We start from the raw sequence: 20,103 nt of genomic DNA, 5'->3' as shown, positions 1-20,103 counted from the left end.
CCTGGAGCCTGCATCCATTCACCTGGCCCAGGGGATGAGCAGGATAGAACAGTTTTATGGATACACCAGCATAACCAGAGCTCTTCCTCTCTCCCTGCACAGCTTTTTGTGCAATTATGAGAAAACACATGAAAATCCATCTCAAGCATCCTCCTGTGGAACTGTGATCCTGAGAGCAGATTGCCACTTTGGAAGCCTCAGAAAAACCAGACAAACAGCAGATGCTGTCAGTGACATATCCAAACCGAAGCACACCCACCTCTTTTTAATAAAAAAAAAAAAATAAAGTTAGAAATGAGGAAGACAAATTCAAAAGAGTCAGAATTACTGGTCCAAGGGTGAAGTTTCATTCTGTGATCTGATACTCTCCTTAAACCACAGAATCATGGAATGGTTTGGGTTAGAAGGGACCTTGAAGACCACCCAGCCTAACCCTCATCCACAGTCCCAAGTTGCTCCAAGCCCCATCCAGCGTGGTCTTGAACATTTCCACGGATCCAGGGGCAGCCACAGCTTCTCTGGGCAGCCTGGGTCAGGGCCTCACCACCTTCACATGGAAGAATTACTTTCCAATATCCCATCTAACCCTGGCCTCTGTAAGTTTAAAGCCATATTAAAAAAAAAAAAAAAAAGTTTGAGTGGAATAAAAGCTGTGTGTGAAATCTGTGTACCAGAAAAACAGAAAAGAGAAGAAAGGAATGCCACTAAAATTGTGTAATTTTAGTATGCCTTATTATCTTGACAATGTGTGTCATTAACTGGGAAACAAATAAATACACTGAACTGAGGATCTCTCACTCCTGGTTCTAGCCAGCAGAGAGTTAATTTTTTCCAGTAGCCAGGAGGGGTGTGGCCAGGGCCTCAGTGTTAGTGGATAACACCTCAGGTCATTGCTAGGCTGGAGGAGAGGGTCTTATTTCAGAGAAGGTTCCTTATGGTGGAGCAAGTGTGGCACATGGAGCAGTTTGGGTGATGCTGGTCCTGACTGGAGGAAGTGGTTTTGGTGAGTAGCTGCAGCTGGATTGAACTCTGCACTCTCTTTTTGGTACACCTTTATTTTTATTATTAATATTGTGGCTCTTACTGTTTGTTTTCTTATCTCATTGTTTCCAGTAAATTGTTCTTACCTCAACCCATGATTTTTGCTTTTTGGGCCTCCAGCTCTCCTCTTCAGGTACTCCAGGAGGAGGGCAAAAGGGCAGTGGGGGAAAACAAAGGAGTAGTAGTGTGGTTTTGGAGTCTCTAAACTGGGGAGTACCATTCCTAAACCATTACAATCTCCAAGTCCTATTATGTGAATTCAAAACATACCTGTATATTCTGAACAACATCTTTGAAGGGAGAGGACCGCTGCATACATGTGTTCACTATGTCCATTGCCCTGTCAAAGTTCTTTACATACTCTCCATACATCTTCAGAAAAGGAGCAAGTTTCTGCAGGATATCTCCTAGCCGTGGGTTGACGCTCCTGTGGTAAAGAGACAGGTAACTACTGAAATCTCTGGAAATGAATGGTATCTTCAGAGAGAAAACACAGCTGTGAGATTTCCACAGTTGTCTCCCACATGCAGAAGCATTTACACATATGTGCAATCAAGACAGGCTAAGTTCAATTTATGGTAATCTATGCAATATCCTAGATGAAACTTCAAACGTGAATCCTGTTGTAAAAGGGATGACATTTCCCCCCTCACTGTCTTAAGTGAAAAGCAGACTGACTATACATCATTAAAAGAACTTCTGCCCAACACAAAATCTTGTGGGAAACTTTTACTTATCAAAAATAATCTCTTCCACCACAGCCAAACAACTGATTTGGTTTTAATGCAAAGAGATGGCTCAGTTCAACAGGGTAATCCTTAGGGGCTAGTAACCCCAGGCTGGAGCAGCAGTAACCACGAATCTCTCTCTGCCAAAGACATGGCCAGGCAGAGAGCCAGCCATTCTCCCCCAGTCTGCTTGCAAGCCCCTCTTTAGTCAGTTGACAAGCTTCTATCCTCTTCTGACTCCCAGACTCTGCAGTTTTCCTCTCCTCTGTTACAGCTGTCCCTGCAAGTGCAAGTCAGGCACAGAGGTGCTGAGACTCATTTACCCCTTCTGCTCACTGACAAACATGTGAAGACTGGACTCAGCCAAGAGAGAGGCAAACCCTGGTCTTGTCTTGATCAATCAGGGGACCTGCAAAGGTCAGCACTATCTGCACCTGCCGCTGCAGGACACCATGCACCCAATGTGTCCCCTCAAATTGGATCTCCTAGATCTGACTTACAATTAACCTTTCGACCTATCACTGTGTTTCTGCCTTATCTACAGCTTACAGCATCACAGAATCATTAGGGTTGGAAAAGACCTCTAAAACCAATAAGTTCTACCTTCAACCTCATTAAAGCAGCCAAATTTTAAATGGTATTCGAAAATATTTATTTCAGCTATGGGGTCAAAAGAAGCAATTTTATTCCTTCCTAGTACTGTAATTTCATAGTACTGCAATAATAGGAGAGTAGGAATGCAGTAAGGAAAACAGCTCTGGTAATACTTCCAACTAAAAAAACGCTCACAATGTATTCTGGAAGTTTTGAGTGCTCAGGCCTACTCCTTAAGTCAGAAATGTTTGAGAGACTTCAGAAATGTTTGAGAGTTAGTAAATAACTAAAGTAACTACTGCATTAAACAATAAAAAATTTGGAATTAGACTAGGCCTCATGGTTGCTACAGTTTCTTGAAAATGTATTTTTTTAATAATTGTAATGACAGCTACCTACCATTCTTGTGTAATTCTCGTTTTGAGCTCAGGAAGAAGAAATTGTCCATGGAAACAATAGATGGAAGAAATATTTGAGAAGATGCCTGTTATCACTTCAGATGAGATCCCTGCTTCGGACAATTTAGTGCAAAAAACCTGCAGAAGGCAACAAGACAGTACCAACATTTTTAACTAAAAACAGTCCTAGACATGCTGATTTTAGATTGCAATTTTGCAAAGCTGACTGCTTAGAACAGAGCTGCAGATTTTCACCCCTGGTAGCCACTCCTTGGAGTCTTAAGGAGTTTCACAAAATTTAAGCGGACTGTCACCCAGAGTTAGATATATCACTATAGGCCATTGAAAAAACTAGGAAATCTGAGCTATAATTCAAAAAAGATTGAAATTACTGGGAAGATCAGACATCTCATATTTGAGTGCAAGCTGCAAACATCATTCAGTCCCTGAAAAGCATTTACTGCTATTTACACAAAGCAAAATAAATAATGTGATTGGGTTTTTCTCAGTAGGAAAAATTACACTATACTGAACAAAAGGAAAAGACATTGCCTAGATTTTTATGGTCCAGAAACAGTTTTTGTTAATCTAATATACGCACTGTAAGTCTTTCATACAGCTCCAAGAGTTGTAGGGTGAAGCATTCTCCAAGTTACAGCTTCTAACAGTATTTTTTGCCAGGTGACAGTTTTCTATTTTTTTTTTCTTCTACTAACTTTTAAAAAGCACTTTGCTAGAAATGTGTCTCATCCTCATCTTTATTTCTTTCCTGCATATTCATGTCTTTTTTCTTTGAGGTAATTATAGAAATGTCTGAATTGTGTAGCGCCAACTCAAAGTCTATGGAGAAGAAAGTTCAGACTCATCACACCAGTTTCACTTCATCACCATGTGTAAACATGATGGGCAACAATTACAAAACAGACTGGTAAAAAAATAGCTTGCTGTAGGCTCAGGGCTAACACATGTGGCCTGATTTTAGTAAAACTTCAACTTCTTGCACATCAAAGAGCAATCACAGATTTCATCATTTCTTAGTGCTTTCATTATCCCTATGATTTCCTCTCCCCATACACCCAGGGAGGAACCAAATGCTGGCAGTGTCTGTGTCTTGGACTGCTGCTTTCCCATTTCCCTTTCTGCCATCCCAATCCTCTGTTTCCTTTCAGAGAACCCTCTTGCTCAAAGCTCACATCTGGGATCCACGGCACACAGCCTGACAGGCAAACTCCATCTTCCACCTACACACAGCATTTGTACTGAGCTACAGCTTAGGCAGTGGACAGGAGACATCATTGCTGCTCACTGGAAAGAAAGGAGAGTTAATTTAAAATGGAATTACCTGGTCCAAGAGATGGAGTCTTTTAACATACGCTTCTTCTGTGTGGAGCAGCTCACTGGCGATGTTGAATAGCTTTTGGGGCTCTGTACACTGAAAAAAAAAAAAGTTACAAATGACACAATCCATCTGCACCTCCACACCTGAGTTCCACTAACTGTTCTGTTTTTCATTTTGTCAGTGGCCTAAATCCTACCAGCAGAGGAGCCTGGAGTGAAAGAGGTTAACACATTCCAGAATCTGTCCCACACCTCTCAAAAGATCACTTTGCTCCAGAGATATTTTAATGCTGTTTTCTGAAAGAGCAATTAGTAATGCAATCAGTGTCTGGTCAGGACATCACTTGAGTTCATTATGGCTTTATAAAAAGAACCAGAAACATCCTGTAAACCTGGAAATAAGTCTAGTTAATTTGAAAAACAAGGCAATAGATTGTAAATAAACTGTTCTCATTTTTGGATTCAGGTCCTGTAACTTAAATGAAAACTAGAAATCAGGCTGTTTGGCCAGATTTCTACTCTTGCTAGCACAGCATTACTCTCTATGGCATATTTCTAAGATTTTTGTGCAGCTTTATACACAGGCCAGTTCCCTGGAAAGAATTTTCATCAAGGTAACCAAAATTACTCAGTGAAGCCTTTCATCAAGCTCATTAAAAAAAAAAAAAAAAAAGAGAGAGAGAAAGGACTACTTAAAAACTCTAAATATAGTTTTAAAGCACTGACTTTAGGCACTGTTCAGCCAAAAGCTACATAGACCCTTCACTCACTAAGTGCTTAATAATACCTGAATTACTAGAATACAGGTTTGAGCTTCCCAACAATCTTTTAAAGTGTTAGACTTTAAACACCATGCCTACATATAATGAAACCAGTCCAAAACAGTGTTGGCTGGCTTGTGTTCAGGAATACAAGCATGGAAAATGGGCAGCAAGGATGATCAAATGTAGGGAAACTATACTGGGCTGGATCCAGAAAAAGACAAATGCACTGAAGGTAAGAGGTGCATTAACGATTCCTGGAATGCAGAACATTGACTGGGTGCAATTAATCACTATTTCTATGGGAAAACTGAAGGGCATCAAATAAAATCACCAAGGCGCTGCTTCCTCAAGAAACACAACATTGCTGGCAGTAACCTTCACACAGGTTCACAAAAGAACCAGAAATATCCACAGAGGAAAAATTTAGCTGAAGTCTATTAAACACATGGGGCAATTGCCAGCTGAGGAAGTACCTGGGCCTGTCACCAGCAGCAGTGCTCAATCCCAAATGTCTGTCTCTGGTGCTCACATTTGGGGCAAGGACTTGTAGATATAACCCTGTGAGCCACCATCAGATTGTTGGAAAACATCAAATAAAGGCTCTCTTTAAGATTCTTCAACATTACCGTGTTTTGTTTCCAAATAAAGTTGATGAGAAAAATTTAAACACCAGCCCTCCACAGAGAGTCAGACAAACTGCAGTACAACTGAAAACTTCAAAGGTTTTTCACAGAAAGCCGTGAACTCCAACAAATCAGACCCACAATTATCCTACATGGAATGAGGTGCTACTTGGCATGAAGTACTCATAGCTCCATGATGTAAGTATTATTGAAGGAAAGTAAATAGCTCTCCTTTATTTGAAGCAACATCAGACTTCCTTTGAAGCAATCCAGGCACAAATTTGAATTATTTCCAGGCACAAATCTGAAGATAGGCAAACATGAAGTTCTGACAGGGACTGTCTTTGCCCCGCCTCTCAAATTATTCCAAGTCAAATACTCTTTTACACTCTTTCAACATGCTACACAACATCGTGCTCTGTTCACCAGATATTAATATTTAGGGGAAGTGAAAAACAAAACAAACCACAGCACAATAATTCTTGAAATTGTTCCAAGCAAATACGTCTTATTACCGTTTACACTGCAGTGCTCTGCTGGCCCAGTCAAACCCAGTAACTACAAGGATCTCTCACTGAGAAAGATATTATCTACTGGTGTTGCTGTGTACAAAGAAGTGCTCAAATGAAAGGCACTGATGTAACCAGCTGGCATGCCAGTCACCAAGAGCATCCTTTGAGTTGTTTGAATTCAGAATTGGAAAAATACTTATTGCCAACCAAATACATTTGTACTCAGAAGTAAATCTTTACATAGCACAGGTAGCTTTTTAGGTCCTGACCTTCACCATCTGCAATTCAGCTTATATTTCAAGAAAACTTGCTGACATCTGCTTAAATACCAAACAAGGGCTTAACAGAATCAGCTTCAGCTCAGTTTTACAGTGACACTATCTTCAGTTGCTCTCTCTGCTAAGCAGAGCGGTAGGCACATTTTTCAGACAAATTTGCAACTTATTTGGCTTTCAATGGGCATAACATTTTAAATGAAACTATAGATTAATTAAACGTGAGGCAGTCCCATTCTTCTAACTTCATTTTGTGCCATGGTGGGATAGCTTTAACAAAGCCCAAGCCATCATTCAGTTCACTAGGAACAAGATATTTCATGGTCCATGCTTCTAAAGGAAAAGTAAAACAAACCTGCAAATTGAGATTATGCTCTGCTTTGTGCAGTGTTCTTGCTGAGTGACTGCTTGCCACAAGCCACAGCATCTCCTGTGCAGTCATTCCCTAGAGCCTTACACCTACTGCAAAGTCTGGACAGAACAGTGTGGCTGGTGGGGTGACAAGAAAGGTGAGAAAATTGAAGAGGGAGGTGTTGACTTCACAACACAAAATTCACTCCAGTGCTCAATGCAGCATGATGCACTTTCACTTTGTGAACGATTCAAAAATTCATTTTCAGCTGCAACTGTCCATAAAACATTTTAAAATATGTTTTTGTTTTTTTTTTTTTTTTTAAAGAAACAACAGCCTGAAATCAAACAAAACCAGTTTCTAATGAAGGTCAGATTCACGCTTGGAATGCATTTGCACCTTAAATCTTGCAGCAACCATTTTTCATACAATGGGTGTGCACAACTACATTCAGTCAGCATCAGTCTCACATAGGGCACATAGGGCTTTCAGCAAATCTTGCAAGAGAGCTGCTGGGATAGAGCTTAGGTTAAAATCATACATAGTTATGTGTCAAAACTCCATCAGTCAGCCCTGCAAAGACCACAAAAAGTCACAGAAATATTACAGGCCACTTCCTACTCAACAATCCTGAAAATAATACAGAAAAGTTATCCTGTGCTTGGTTGTCTTTGTTGCACTGAAATCACATTTTCCTTAAGATACTTAAATCATGATGATGTCATATCTGAATTTTCTCAACCAACATTATGACTAAAACATTGACATACAGACTTTTTTTCTGAATATACATGGAGATAATCTCACCCAAAGGTCATAGTAGCAGGATTGCAGGCCAAATTTTACAACAAACACTAGACAATGAAATCAGATGTGAAACCCCAGCCATGTACAGGCAGAATGGAAGCATGTGTCCATGAATGCATGAGACCCAAGGGGGGCTCCATTGTTACTATTTACACATCAGGAAGCATGACAGAGGGAGAAAAACATTCTTTGGTGATTACAAATGAGCATATATGACTCTTAGTGAAAAAATGCCTAAAAAACCCCTCTGAAGCACAGATACCCCTCCCAGAAGCATTACTCAGGCTCTCAGGCAGTCAGCAGAAGTCTTGGGACTTTGGAGCACGACAGTCCCTCAGTCTCACTTTTATGTCACTTCTTTTCTCTGCAGCCATCTTTGTAACCATCCAGATTAATGTGCATCACTTCCTGGAGCTCCTGACATTTTCTGAGACATTATCAAAACTAATAACCTCCCTTGGTTAATTTTTATTTTGATAAAAGATAACTGGAAATCTCAGTAAATCACTCCTGAGATTTAAAAACATAATTTGTGCTAATACTGAGCCCTGTTAGACTGCTGCAGACTCTTAACGAATCACTGCATAGCTAAGCCTATAAATAAAACATTACCACTCACATATCAGGTAAAGTTACCTTCCCCAAGCATGAGCTGTGTGCAAGCTTGGGTGGAAGATAGAGGGACCACTGAAGTAGAAAAGAATAGTTATTCATGATCTTCACTTACACTGATATCCTAGGAGTTACTGATCCATCATTAAATCACTCTGCAGCTGTACTTACGATTCTCCTCCAACTATAACAGCTTTCACATTTAATGAGACCACTGGCTACCTTCATGGTGCAGCTGCAAAGCCTGGTACTGGGGGTAGGAGGGGAAATGCAATAAAAATACTTTCCCAACCTAAGGCTTTTTGAAGGAGATGAGGGCTCCCCAGCTCCCAGGCCAGCAGCTGATGCCAATTGAATTCTCTCTTCTTTCAAGCAGGAAAATTATCAGTTTTGTCAAGGATGATGTGAAATTCCAGCCTAAGAATAACCATGGAACAAGTCAACTTTGAATCACATTAGCTCTCCTTGCTGGAAGCTGTGGCCCTTCACTCTAACCCTGAGTCCACAGTGCCCCAAATCTGCAACAGAATCAAAGAGGGGAGCAGGAAATGACCTCAAGTTATGCCAGGGGAGGTTTAGATTGGATATTAGGAAAAAATTTCTTCACTGAAGGGTCAGGCATTGGAAGAAGCTACCCAGGGAAGTGGTGGAGTCACCAGCCATGCAAGTGTTCAACAGACAGGTAAATGTGGCTCTTCGGGACACAGTGGACCAGTCAGTGTTTGAGTAGTGGTTGGACTCAATGATCTTCAGTGTCTTTTCCAACCATAATGATTCTATGATTTTATGTGGACACTTGACACAGAAATTAGCTTCACCCAATGTGTCCCCAGAAGAGGGCACAATCTTTACACTGAAGAAGAGGCAGCTGCTCTCTCAGCCTTCCTCCTCTATGTGACTGCAAAAACCAGGTAACTTAGTGTAGCTTGGTGAGCTTCAAAACTGCCTTTGGGAAAGGGAAATAAACTCCAACTGCGTGGGAAAACCTGCAGTGCATCACATAAAGGAGGAAGGGTAATACAAAAAAACCAAAACAAATGAGTTTTCTTCTGGAGATACCTCTCATAAATTTACCAGGTGAGCTCCAGAGAATTATAGCCTCATAATTTTGTGTCATCCTTATTTCCTACTATATGGACACATAACCTAAGGAACAAGACTCAAAACCAGCCATCAAATCATTGATATCATATGAAACAGTGGTATTTGTCAACAAAGCACTTCTTAATCATATGGTAAAGTGTTCAGCTTGGGGTTGTTCCAGTTGGATTGATACAGCATTCCTAGTCCAAACCGTAAATTTAATTACCAGATTAAAGATTTTTAATGTAATATATTATTTTCCAGGAGTTGGTCTTTGATGATTGTTATGGGTTCCTACCAACTCAGGAAATTCTACAATTCTAGGCTTTCTTGCTGGCCTGTTGCAACTGATAACATATCTTTCAAATAATATTTCAGTGGCACACATGCACATACATGCACATTATGAATATAAAACAATTAAAGTATGTCAAAGTGTGTGTATGTAGGTATAAACACACTTGTCAAGTTCTGAGGTACAGAACTTGCATGCCATTTCATCATTCTTTTATTTATATTAGATGATTGACCTAGAAACTAAGACATGCATTCTAATGTCCACATTTCCCAAGGGACAAGCCCTTGACTGGCACAAATCATTATGTACTTGGTGATTTCAACAGAACCACACGATTTATAAAAACTGAGGTGTGGACACTACATTTCACTAGCTACAGATCATTAGCTGCAGCTGCTGATCATATTCTTTAAAACACAAAAATCCCACATATTAACTTTACTGTCATCATGGCTTGGGGTGGGGGGGGAAACCCTAACAAACCCAAACACCTGCAAGTACAAACAAAAACAGCCACCAAACAAAAAGTGCAAAAAGTGGAATATTTTGCAGATATTTTGCAATGCTCTGTTCTGTTTTTCTGGAAAAATCTAATCCCTTTTAACAGCACTATTTCTAAAAATAACTGTCTTGATAAGCTGATAATCAAAAGAATTTGACATTAATCTTACATAGCTGCTGCAAACACACAACTGGATTACATTACTCTGGAATCAAAGAAAAATCTCTTTTCCACCTTCAGTTTCCTGAAGAGTAATTTGACATAACTAGCATTAAAACAACTTCTTTGCACTCAAGAAGTGGTCACATCAAAAGCAGCACAGGTTTCTGTAAAAAAAACACTCCAAATTTTGCGTGAGACAAGATTCTGATCCTGCCCATTCTACTCAGATGCAAGGTCCTGACCCTGCAAGATGCACTAGCCAATTAACTCTCTGAATAACAGAGCTCCATGGAAAAGAACATGCTCTAACAAGCTGAACCTAGACAAACCCAAGCAACAAACACAAGGTAGGAGTCTTGACCTACAAAAGTACCTGAATTTTAACAGCTAACCTCTGGCTGTGATGCATTCTCTTATATAAAACCTTCTGAAGTAGCTGGGAACCTTTCTAAAAAACTATCTAGGTCAGAAACAAGTTAGGACCTGCATAAAGCAGGAAACAATACTGACTATCATGATCCTTTGATGAAAAACCAACGAAACAAATGATCCAAACAATGTATTAAAGTGATGCAAGCGTCAGGAACTGGTTTCTGAGCGCACGAGAGCAACAAACAAACTCCCTTACCTTGTTTACATCCAAATACTCCAACTTTGGCACTTCTGCTATCTCTTGCTCCTCACTGCTTCCTTCATCAATGTCACTGTCGTCATCCTGCGTGGAGTCTCTCTTCTGCTCTACAGAGGAAGGTTTGGTGCCCTTTCTGTCAGGTTCCATCTCTCCTGGGTTCCCAGCCATGCTGGACTTCTTCTGCTCGGCCCCTTCTTCACTGGGGAATGTTTCCCCAGCCACACTACAAGAAGGACTGTCAATGCCACTGTCTCTATTGGGAATTTTACCACTCCCATTCAGTTCTGCAGTTGAATCTTTACTGCCAAGCTCTTCTTGGGACTCTTTGCTCAAAGTCACAGCAGTAGAGTCTTCATGGCTTTTGCTATCACCTATGCTCAGCTCCTTAATTTTCATTATGTCTGTGTTAGTTAGATCCATGCTGCATGGTATGTTGGGCTCAGTTTCATCCAATTCAGTTTTGTCATTTGTGGAAGAGTCAGTGGAAGCCACTGTGTCACGGTCACACAAGCTCATCTGCTTGGATGAGTCCAGGCCAGGTTCCATTTTAAGAGCTAAATTTAGCTGGTTTCTTTGAAGAATATGTACAGGTTGCCTGTGAGTGAAAACAAAGCACCACAGTCATATTAATACTCACGTTTCACAAGTGCCTGAAAGAGAGGGTGTGATTGCCATTTGATTCAAGCACCCCACTGACAATCCCAGAAGGCAAGAGTGTGCACATTTGCAATAATAATGATCACCCAACAACACCCAGCGAAAAAACATCACCCCTACATGCTACTGAAATGGCACCACCAGAATCCTGGGCCTTTAGTGCTTTCCATGTCACCTTGAAGAACAGTCTGGTTTAAGGGTTTGGAGAAGAAATCACCTCTAAAAAGAAGCAGTTGGTTCTGGGCTCATTTAAACAGAAACTCTCATTCTTCAACAGAACTAAGCTCTTTTGGCAAGGTGTTTTCTGCCAGAGAGGATGTGCATGAGAAGGCACTACTTTTCCTTTTTGAAAGACACCAGGTTCACCCAGGTGATAACACTCCAAGGCACAGTATGATGACTGTCTCCATCTCCCTCTTTGTGGAAAAAAACCCATCATTTAGCTCCATCAGGCAGATTTATTCTTCAGGAAAAGTTCTTGTGTGTTTGCAAAATGAGCTGGTTTTACACCAATATATATATATATTATCCAATTTAGTGTCTTTCATTACAAAGTTTTAAAACAGCTGCTGTTCTATATGACATTGTTTTACAGTACCCTATATACTTCCCTGCCTCCAAGAAGAAAGATCTGATGTTTATTGTATGTCAGACAAAATGCTAAATTGGTTAATGTCATAACAATCGAGTTCCTACTATGCAATTCCCACATCTAGCCAACTTACCAAAAGCAGACTGTGGGCTACTTGCCTTTGTTAGAATCTTACCAAATTCAGCAGGTCTTAAACTCCTTAAGCATGACTGCATGTTACAAACTAAAACTTGCAGCTTGTATTAAAAATATTCTTTATCCTCAGTGAAACTTTGCACTTCCAGTAGAAAACATCCCAAGATGTTTTCTACTGGAAAGTAGATGTACAAGATGACAAGATGTACATCCCAATGATTTCCAGGGAATCATTATAGTTAATGTTTTCTACTATTATATTCTAAGTTAAAAATGCAGAAAAGGGAGAGGAGAGCAGATCTGGCAAAGCCATATTTACCTAATACTTTCAAATTTCTCAATGAGCGTGTTGACTCCTGCTGATATTGGTATTTCTTCCTCTCCAGGTGCTAAGCTCCTTGATGACTTGGGATCAGCTGGTAAAGGCCGAGATGGTGCAGGAGGAATTCTTTCCTGCCCAGGTTTGAGATGGACAGGCTTAGGAGGTACTAATGAAAGAGAAGAGAAAAAACAGGAGGATAAATCTCCATCGTCTTTATCCTAAACTGGGAACAAAATCCAGACCAAAAGGTATCCATTCTTTCCTCATTTTTTATGAGCGGCACTGGTGCAGTCCTGAAGTATTGCTTGCACCAAAGCAAGCTGCTAAAGAAAATATGACAGGCTTCTATTTTGCGTCTCTACAGCTGCTCAGCCATGCTAACAAACTGAGCAGCTTGCAGCACTGCACTGCTTCCTCATTACCAAACAGGATGCAGAGCTTACGCTTCAGTTTGCAAATTTGCTTGCTATCTCAATCACACTAATGAGCTTCCCCTTCCATGACTTCTCAAAATTCTGGTACCCCATTGAATGTCTTATATTGGGGAAAAAAAAGGTAGAGGGATGAACCATATCCCAAAATAAACCTTTAAAACCCAACCCCAGCATGGATTTTGCATTTGCTTGGTCCAAAATGCCACAGGCTGAACATAATGGCTTTTCTTCCTCTCCTTCTCTCTCCCCCCTCTCTTCTGTGGTGTACTAGTCTTCACAAATTTCCTTCCTCTTTTGGTTCTACGTTGCGTTGTATATGGTATAAATAAAACAAGTCTTGTAAGAACACTCACATTCCTCTTCAGGACTCACAAGGAGGCCAAGGCACAAAGTTTAATACAGTATTTTTTAAAAATGGCATTAAATTGTAATGTTATTATAAAAAGATTATTCAGACCTTAACATTAGTTGCAGAGTAAATTATTTAGCATAGACAGGCAGTAACTCATGGCAACAAATTCCCATGCTGTCATGGTTTCACACAGGGAAAACAACTCCCATAGGAAAAACTGACATTGGAAGGCAGGAAAACTGGCTGTGGGATTGCTCCCAAAGCACACACTGCATGGAGGAGGATTGCCAAGTGTGCCCTCCAATCTAGACTATCCAATGAGTTGACACATTACGTGAGGAAATTCTAACTACATGTTGTATTTTGAAAAAACATTTTTGAAAACAGTTTCTTTCAGCCATTTCTGACATGTCCCTCAGTTGGGACATGTGATCAGCATTGTAATGGGGCTTGAGTTGACAACTGTTCTGAATGTAATTCCAGGGTTACTTTCTTTAGGAGGATAAACTGAGGCATATGTGCCCAAAAAGTAAATTCCAGTTGTCCCTTCCTTGCATAAGTCCCTTCATTCTGCATTTGTTCTAAGATCCACATCAGCCCAGATTGCCCTGCTCCAGCCAATGGGGAGCTGCCACAGTAGTCCATAGCCAGACCGTGTCTGAGGTCAGTGATGAAGAGGTGTTAAAGCATTTTGGAGTTTTCAGTATAGGTCAGATTTTAGACTTCCTACATAACTGAGTTTATTTCAGCATGAAAGAATTAAATCAAAACTTTTAAAGATTTGAGCCTTAAGAGAACACTTCCTATAAGAGGACTGATTTGCCCAGTCTCCAAAATCATCTGAAATTTCTATCATAAAATAAAGATGTTAAAGTCCAATTCTGAAAGGACCTCTACAAGCCCTATCTTATACAGGAATAACAGGGAAACAGGAGAAGAAAATCTTCTTGCATATAAATGGGATGGTGAAGATCTGTGTTTTCAAGTGCAGACCACGTGATCAGTGAGCGTCTGACCATGTTTCTCCATGTAAAAATAAAAAACAACCTAAAAACAAGTAAGCACACAGCCATCTGGCCCATCAACCAAAGATAAGCTCTGTGCTCCTTACAGAGGGTGCACAGTGCAGCAGGCAGACATGTCAGAACCTACCCCACATACACCCAAGGTTTTATAATAATATCAAAGCATTTACACTGGGTCTTACTGCTGTCCATGTAAACATTTGATGTCTTTCCTGTTAGTGGATTCATCTGAATCACATCAGACAACAAATTCTGCACTGGACCAAAAGGATGCAGGAAAACCCTTTCATTAATTCTGAATTTTTACCTACTGAAGTAATGTTGAGAAATGAAGACTTCAACATGGAGGCAAAGCCACTAACCCTACCAAGGACTACTTAGCAAGCAAAATTTCAGCCACACCAGATGTTCAAGACCACCTTGGTTCAAGGCCAAGTGTATCTGCATCAGGGGAATCCCAGATGCAGACTGGGTGGAGAATGGATCAAGATTAGCCCCAGGAAGAAGCACTTTGGGGTGTGGCTGTCAAGATGTTTCACATGACCTGAGCACATGCACTGACAGCCCAGAACCTTGTAGTGTCCTGGACTGCATCCCCACCTATAGCACGAGCACCAGGTAATGCAGATTCTCTGCCTCTGCTCCATTCTGGTGAGACCCCACCTGCAGCTCTGGGGCCCCCAAAACAAGAATGATGTTGACTGGTTGCAACCAGATGAGGCCACAGAGATGCTGCAAGGGCTGCAGCCTCTCTGCTCAGGAGCTGGGCTGAGAAAGCTGGCAGGGTGTTCAGCCTGGGGAAGAGAAGGCTCCAGGAGGAGCTTAGAGCCCCTTCCAGTGACTAAAGGGTCTCCAAGAAAAGTGGAGAGAGAGACTTTGGACAAAGGCCTGGAGCACTAGGACAAGACAGAATGGCTTCCTGACTGACAGCAGGGTTAGAAGTGATATTAGGAATTAATTCTTCCTAATTCCTAATTAATTAGGAATTAATTCTTCCCCATGAGGGTGGTGAGGCCCCAGCACAGGTTGCCCAGAGAAGCTGTGGCTTCTCCATCCCTGGAAGTGTTCAAGCCAGGTTGGACACAGCTTGGAACAACCTAGTCTAGTGGAATGCATTCCTGCCTATAGCAGAGGATGGAACAAGATAAGTCTAAGTTTCCCTTTTCACCCAAACTGTGATTCTTTGGCTCTAATTAAAACTAGAAGTTTGCTACATGGAAGATACCAACATTACAAAGCACTTTCAGGTGCCACCTGAAGGCTGAAGCCATATGCTGGGAAGATATCTCCTCATTCCTCCTTCTCCTGAAGGTTTTACACAGCAGCTCATGGCTTCGAATCAAGCTATCTAGGGCCCCTCCAACTTTCTGAAATACACACATAGAAAAAACATCCTCAGTGATTGGAAATCAGTGCCCATGAATACAACAGCAAAGTATTTGCACCAGATGAATTTGTTCCAGTTCTCACTGAACAGACACTTTCGCTATTCCTTTTTGTTGCCCGTAATAACAACATTCATTCATGGAACAATCATTAATTAAACTTGGGCTACCAAGACCTCTAGGTGAAAGCTCCATAAAGACACAGACCTTGTGAGATGTGTCAAGCATTAAGTAGTATATTAATTTAATGTTTAAGGTTTACTTCCAGAAGCAGAAAATACTATGCTTTCTTTGTTGTTGTTTAAGGCTGAATTGCTTTTGTATAGATATTTTAATTGGGATGGGGTGGTAGTGCAATGGCTTAGAGTGTACAACATAAGAACATCTTCTTTTTCAGATGACAATGACCATCTATCACATGAACCCATATCTTCTAAACATTTTGGTTTATGAACGTAGTATCTTCTTGAGGCTTAGCTTCCTTTGTTCAAATACCTTTCAAGTTCCATGCTTTTTGCATCTCCAATTCCCTTGATGCAAGCACCCATTACACACATAAGTGCAATTAATTCTACAAAGCATGGGGTGGTGAGAGTAGGACTCTTGGCAAGCTGGCATTACAAAGACAGACCACATGTCATTTCACTGATGAAGAAACATGAAAACAATTTCTACTCTTTCAAGAATCTGCAATCGTTTTTGTAGAATTCAGAAGCCTGGGGAGACCAAAAGAACAGCTGGAACATACTACTTCCTGGCTCCTCTTCCATCATATTTTGGGTGTGCCATCTATTTGACTATTAGCTGGCAGTTCTGTGGAAGTACCACAACCCACGGGTGATTGGTTTAGCTTCTACACCATATTTTCAAAATACATTTGCTCCATCTAGGCATTTCCTGCTGCCACATGTAGTTCTTACAATAAATGGAAAACAGACCAGGTTTTGACAATAAGATATTATTACCTAAAATACTTCTAAAAAAATTTATCAAAAATATAAACAATGTTGCTAAATTCAACTTACGCTTCACAGCTGCATGAAGTATACCAACAGGACAAGAAATATAAAGTGAAAAGTTAAGTAACTGGTTATTGCTGAATCAATTTCTTCTTGAAGGCTTCTCTAGGTGGTTATTTAACATTGGGAAATGAAGATAATAAAACCATACCAGCTATACATTAGAATGCAAAAGTAACTGGTTTGCTGTGACTCAAACTGAAGCAATAATTTTAAAATATTATACTTCCTGTGCAATAGAAACTTGTACAATTTCTAGAAGGACAAAGCCACCTACCTTGGGGTTTCTGCAAAGGATGCATTTTGGCCAGTGCAGGTTTGGTTTTGGGCTTCCTTCCAGCCTGATGGAGACATTGTGCTGAGCTGATGTGCTGCAGTTCCCCACATGCTTCCAACGCAGGACTGGAGTCAATGTGACACTTGATTTGAAAAGGAGAAACAAGGCAACTGAGGAGGAAGGAAGGAAAGGAAGGAAGGAAGGAAAGGAGGAGGGAAGGAAGGAAGAAGGAAGGAAGAGAAAGGAAGGAAGGAAGGAAGGAAGGAAGGAAGGAAGGAAGGAAGGAAGGAAGGAAGGAAGGAAGGAAGGAAGGAAGGAAGGAAGGAAGGAAGGAAAGGAAGGAAGGAAGGAAGAAGGAAGGAAGGAAGGAAGGAAGGAAAGGAAGGAAGGAAGGAAGGAAGGAAGGAAGGAAGGAAGGAAGGAAGGAAGGAAGGAAGGAAGGAAGGAAGGAAGGAAGGAAGGAAAATGAGGAAAATGTTAGTATGTGTTCTATTGATCCTGAAGAAAATTTGTGCTACTTCTGGAATTATATCACTCTTTCAAGTCCCTGAAGAAGGGAAGGGGGAAAGGAGAGGGGTGAGCCATTCACTCACAAGTTATTACAATCAATATACCAGCATTAATAATCCTGTTAAACTGCCTGACTGATAAGACAGGCAGAATTTCCGCATTCCTGTCTTTAATGAATTATTTACATCTTTACCATAGGCACCCAAAATAAAAGAGCAAATATAAAAGTTAAAAAACATTTCAAAATTATTTCTCCAAAAAGAAATACAAGTGTTATAGCATATAATGTTCTGTTACTTGATAAAATACAACTGTATTAGGATGATTCAGGAATATGTTCCATGTGGTGGGAATGGTACAAGTGCCATTTCTTCAGATTTAATCACTCCAGTTATTTATTATTCCTCCTTATGTAAAAGATTAACATGCCTGCAAAAGCTCCAGTGTAGAAGATGCCATTAAGATACAATCCAGTGGCAACAGAGAGAAAGAAGTGGTTAATATGATTGTTGTTTTTTTGTTTTACATTCTTGATTCAATTCTATGAAGACTCAGCAAACAAACCAACATGGACCCCACAGTTTTTAATTTGAAGTTTTTTTTGATTTGTGGCAAGGCTACATAAAACCCTTACATCAGCTTTTCTAGTGTGTCATAAGAAGGCTGAAAAAGGAATTTAAAAAGGAATGTGGTTTAAAGTTGCTGCTTTTGAACATATAAATCATATGGGGTTCTGGCAGTACTCAGAAATGGAAAACACATCAAATTTAGAAATTTGACATAAATGCACTAAAAAATGGCAAAGAAAACATTCTTTCCCTATTACTGTTTTGAAATGGACTAGCTGAATTTACCAGAATCTCACCAGAGTGGAGGGTGGCCTACATCACATAGAAACAATACATCTAAAGAAAAACCTGTCTTTGCCTTTCTGTGATATCTTCAACAACATGGCTTTAGCTACAAAAATGCAACCTGCTTTCTCCCAGATTCCTATTAAGATCAAAAGCCTGAAATGAAAAGCACTCCCATTCACATCAACTAAATTTTCCTAGATTTATATTAATGGTATTAAATCAGGATGTGACCTTTTGAATAAAGCCCCTGGAGTCTGATCCATGCAGACTGCAGATTTTGTTGTCAAAAATAGATTCAGATGGCACAAATCTGCTTACTGATTTCTGCCACCCAAATATACAATCCCTGAATTCTCCATGTATGGATGCCAGTTGCTGCTGGTTGAAGCTTCATTAGCATTTCTACCACAAATATCTTCTTTTCAGCAGATTTGAGACCAGCTATTAAAACATCCTTCCAGCTAAAACCAGGAAATTTTAAGTATTAAGTTCTATTCAAATATAATTTCATTTAACAGAAAAATGCGGTGAAAACAGAGAGGATTATTAGAGCAGATTAATAGATTACTGCAAACACATCATCACTGACAGAATTTACGCTGATGGCTTGGCTCTGGGTACCAAAAGCTCTCTGTGACAGTAGCAGTGCTGCCACAGGCCAGATTTTAAGGGGAGGGACTAGAACTTCTTCCTTATGAACAGTAGCTCATCACAGCCAGAAATTAAAACAGTGCACAAGGGAAAAGCTTGAATTCGAGAAAATTATAAAGGGCAGCATGCAGAAAAAAGAGCCCAATATTTCAGCAGGTATTCACTAGCATGTGACTGGAATGCAATCTAGCAATGTTGTATGTTCTTAAAAACTGCTTCAGTGATCCAATTCCTCAACGGTCAAATCTCTGCCCCTACCATAGCTCTAGAAAAATATGAGAAGACCCCTCTGATCTGCGCTCTGTTGTGTGATGACACAGGCACAGCACTGGTTTCAGATCTGGCAAAGCACTGAATTCCTGGTAGATGCCAGACACGTCCACAGTCCCCCACAGGTGCTGAAGCAGGAGAGCCACAGCTTCTCCTGCCCTCAGACACCACATCCCCAGGAGATCCCCAACTGGACATCCTAAGCTGAGCCCAGCTACCCCATGCTGGCTTGGGATAAAGTACCAGTTACCCTAAGCATTCCCCATTCTTTTTTAACCACTGTCACATGTTGGTATCATTTTGTGAAATTTCAAAAGGAATTAAACCCCAATTGCTGTTTCTTTCCTCCTGGGGTTCATTGCTGTGAGCCACCTTACATTTATACTGAAAGCAAAAGCTAGTGGCTCCTTCATTGGTTTCAAATGTGTGGCACCACCAGACACCCCTTTTGTCTAGGCAAAAACCTCTTACGAGATACTTACAGTACTGCAAAGTAGGTGTTTTGACCCTTATTTTATAAATTCACACATTAATTCTTCATCTTATGCTGCTTTATTAGCTCCAGCATTTTGCTCAAACCTACTTAAAGCTCATCTCTTCCTCCCGTCCTCCTGCTGAGACTTCGGCAGGGGTGTAAGGCAGTGTTTGTGCTGAGGCTGTACAGCCCTGCTATAGAACCCAGCTCAGTGACACTGACAACAATTAGCTTACATTTTTCAGACATTCCAAAACATCAAATTCAGCAAAAAAAGTGATAGCAGAGATACCACCATAAGCTTTCAGAAACAGATGCAATCAAACAAACATTATGCTCCAAAGCAAGCAAGAATCTGGCATGGACTGCAATTCCCCACCAAAAGAGAGGCATATCACTTACTTGTGACAGAGCAGAGACTC

General features: G+C 40.5%; 1 protein-coding gene and 1 long non-coding RNA gene across 6 annotated transcripts in view; one reads left to right on the top strand and one right to left on the bottom strand.

The window, feature by feature from the left end:
* FGD3 (FYVE, RhoGEF and PH domain containing 3) overlaps positions 1–20,103 on the bottom strand; it is a 93,956-nt gene that overhangs the window by 29,216 nt on the left and 44,637 nt on the right. For 3 of the 5 annotated variants that reach the window (XR_010441764.1, XM_064723715.1, XM_064723718.1), the window contains exons 1-6: positions 16,919–17,083; positions 12,424–12,592; positions 10,718–11,315; positions 4,104–4,193; positions 2,763–2,899; positions 1,312–1,468 (exon numbers count right to left, since the gene is read on the bottom strand). Coding sequence is in view for 4 of the 5 variants with exons in the window: in XM_064723715.1 (XP_064579785.1) it covers positions 1,312–1,468; positions 2,763–2,899; positions 4,104–4,193; positions 10,718–11,315; positions 12,424–12,592; positions 16,919–16,943 (1,176 nt within the window). In the remaining variant the exon portion in view is untranslated. Of the gene's footprint in view, positions 1–1,311; positions 1,469–2,762; positions 2,900–4,103; positions 4,194–10,717; positions 11,316–12,423; positions 12,593–16,918; positions 17,084–20,103 lie in introns of those variants that run through there. The other 2 variants (XM_064723716.1, XM_064723717.1) reach the window with 1 other exon arrangement.
* LOC135453076 (uncharacterized) lies at positions 831–3,173 on the top strand. The gene is made up of 2 exons (XR_010441765.1): positions 831–1,003; positions 2,794–3,173. It is a non-coding gene; the product is annotated as an uncharacterized LOC135453076 (long non-coding RNA).

This window comes from Zonotrichia leucophrys, chromosome 12 (genome assembly GCF_028769735.1).
Source record: "Zonotrichia leucophrys gambelii isolate GWCS_2022_RI chromosome 12, RI_Zleu_2.0, whole genome shotgun sequence".
NCBI classification, from domain to species: Eukaryota; Metazoa; Chordata; class Aves; order Passeriformes; family Passerellidae; genus Zonotrichia; species Zonotrichia leucophrys.
This window is presented reverse-complemented; position numbering and strand designations above follow the sequence as displayed.